General features: G+C 54.8%; 1 protein-coding gene across 1 annotated transcript; it reads right to left on the bottom strand.

Moving 5' to 3' along the window:
* Nucleotides 1-777: 777 nt before the first annotated feature.
* On the bottom strand, nucleotides 778-1,346 carry PML (promyelocytic leukemia; the record flags this gene model as incomplete). Its single annotated transcript, XM_010072629.1, has 1 exon — nucleotides 778-1,346. A coding segment is annotated over exon 1 (569 nt), but the record flags the coding sequence as incomplete, so codon positions are not given.
* Between the last annotated feature and the right edge of the window lie 544 nt (nucleotides 1,347-1,890).

Below are 1,890 nucleotides of genomic sequence, written 5' to 3' on the forward strand. Positions count from 1 at the left end.
GCCTTCTCGCACTTGGTGCAGTAGATGCTGGAAGGAAACGGCAGCATCCTTCAAAGGGGAGCAAGGGGAGAAAAGCATTTCCACTCTGCTGGGTACAACTCCCCCTCCTCAAGACGAGTTTAACGAGAGGGGAAGCTGAGGCACAGGGCAGGAAAGCTGCAGAAGCAGGCATGAAGCTGGGTGTTTAACCCAATTTTGCTTCCCTCTCTCCTCCTGGGGACCTGCCAGCCTGTGTCACCTGCCCCGTACCACCTACGAAGGAAAGCTGCTAAATTATTGTAAAATTTTTAATTAACCCTGGAATGTTGTGTAGCTAGGTAATAGATGGAAGGTCATAAGGTGTCTTAGAACAGAAATGTTTAACCGTAACTATAATAGTTTAGGAGCAGAACTATCAGGTGAGGAAGTACATCTGCAAGCATGAATCAAGAAACTAGCCAACCTCAGAGTACGAAGACAAGAAAATTAATTGAGAAAAAGGAACACCACTGCGCAGAACTAGAAGAAAGATCAACTAGCAGGCAAAGTGATGAAGAGTTCTTACTTCCTCCCTGGACCATCAAAGACCCCCAGAAGAAACCTCTGCGCATGAGCGAAAGGACATTTGCATATATGAATGAGTTACAGGAAATCTTATGTTTATGTAAAATAATCCCACGGAATTTCCTGAACATGTAGAAGTTTGCAACATCAGAAGTTGGCACAATTGGTCCTGGTGCCAGAGCCCCAAATCCCTTGGCACAGGATGGGACCTGGGGACATGGCACCAAGTCTCACCTGGAGATGTGACCCTGGTCGGCGTGACCAGGACTGGAGCAGAAGAGGTTGCAGGATCTTCTGGTGTCTTCCAAGAAGCGATGCGCTGACTCAGTGCGAAGATCCTCCACCCTCCTGGCCTCGTGGCTTCTCTTCTTGAAGAACCACTGGTGGTCCTCAAAGCACTTGGTACAAAGGAAGTCCTCGCATTCGGAGCACCACACCGCTGCCGCTTCCCGCTGACACCGGCTGCAGCTCAGCCCCCTGCCCTTGCTGATTTTTTTATAGATGTGCAGCTTGGCTTGGAGGTTGGTGAAGAGCAGGTTGTCGGTGTTGGGGATGCCGCTAGCCTGTGGGATGGCCATCCGGCACACAGGACACTGCCCTACAGGTTTGTTCTCACTCAGACAATCAAGACACAAGGTGTGCAGGCAGGTGAGGAGCTTGAGGTTGGGCGATTCCTGCCGGCAGCCCTCGCAGAGGATGAACTGGAAGTCGTCCTCCACCACAGGCTGGGGGGATGGAGGGGGGGGTGCGGGCAGGACCTGCCTGGGGTCCCGTGTCCGTGGGGGCAGCGGTGCCATTTCCATCTAGGTGGGATGTGGGGGAAAGTGGGTGAGTTGTGGGGTCAGGAGGCTTGGTCCCACCTGTGGGGGTCATACAGGTCACCCATGGGCTGCCCAGTTTACCCACCCCACTGCCAGGGAGGGCTAATGGGAGCCTCCGGCCAAGGGCAAGCGGGTGACAGCACCCAGGCAAGGCAAAGAGGGATGTCCGGGGAAGACTCTCCGCTGGTTGCAAAGTGTGCTTCCTCCTGCCCTCAGTGTGGCACCCTCAGGGGGTGTCCTCCCTCCTCCCCACCTCTTCCCTCTTGGGGGATTTTGGATTTCAAAGTTGGGGGGGAGGGAATGAAGGCTGCAAAGTGAATTTTCTTTCACTTTTGCTGCTGCCACCTCTTTCTGCCCTGAGAAGGGACAGGGCAAGGGAGGGATGGGGGAGTCCTGGCGACGACCCCCTCCCCAGTTCCTACAAACCTCCGGGGCAGCGCAGGCAGAACCCCCCCGAATAAGGCAGGGACCCCTCCTTTACCGTCCCACCCCCCCATGCAATGCTTTTGCACCCCCACCCAGGCAG

Source organism: Pterocles gutturalis, unplaced genomic scaffold (genome assembly GCF_000699245.1).
Source record: "Pterocles gutturalis isolate BGI_N339 unplaced genomic scaffold, ASM69924v1 scaffold20787, whole genome shotgun sequence".
NCBI lineage: Eukaryota > Metazoa > Chordata > Aves > Pterocliformes > Pteroclidae > Pterocles > Pterocles gutturalis.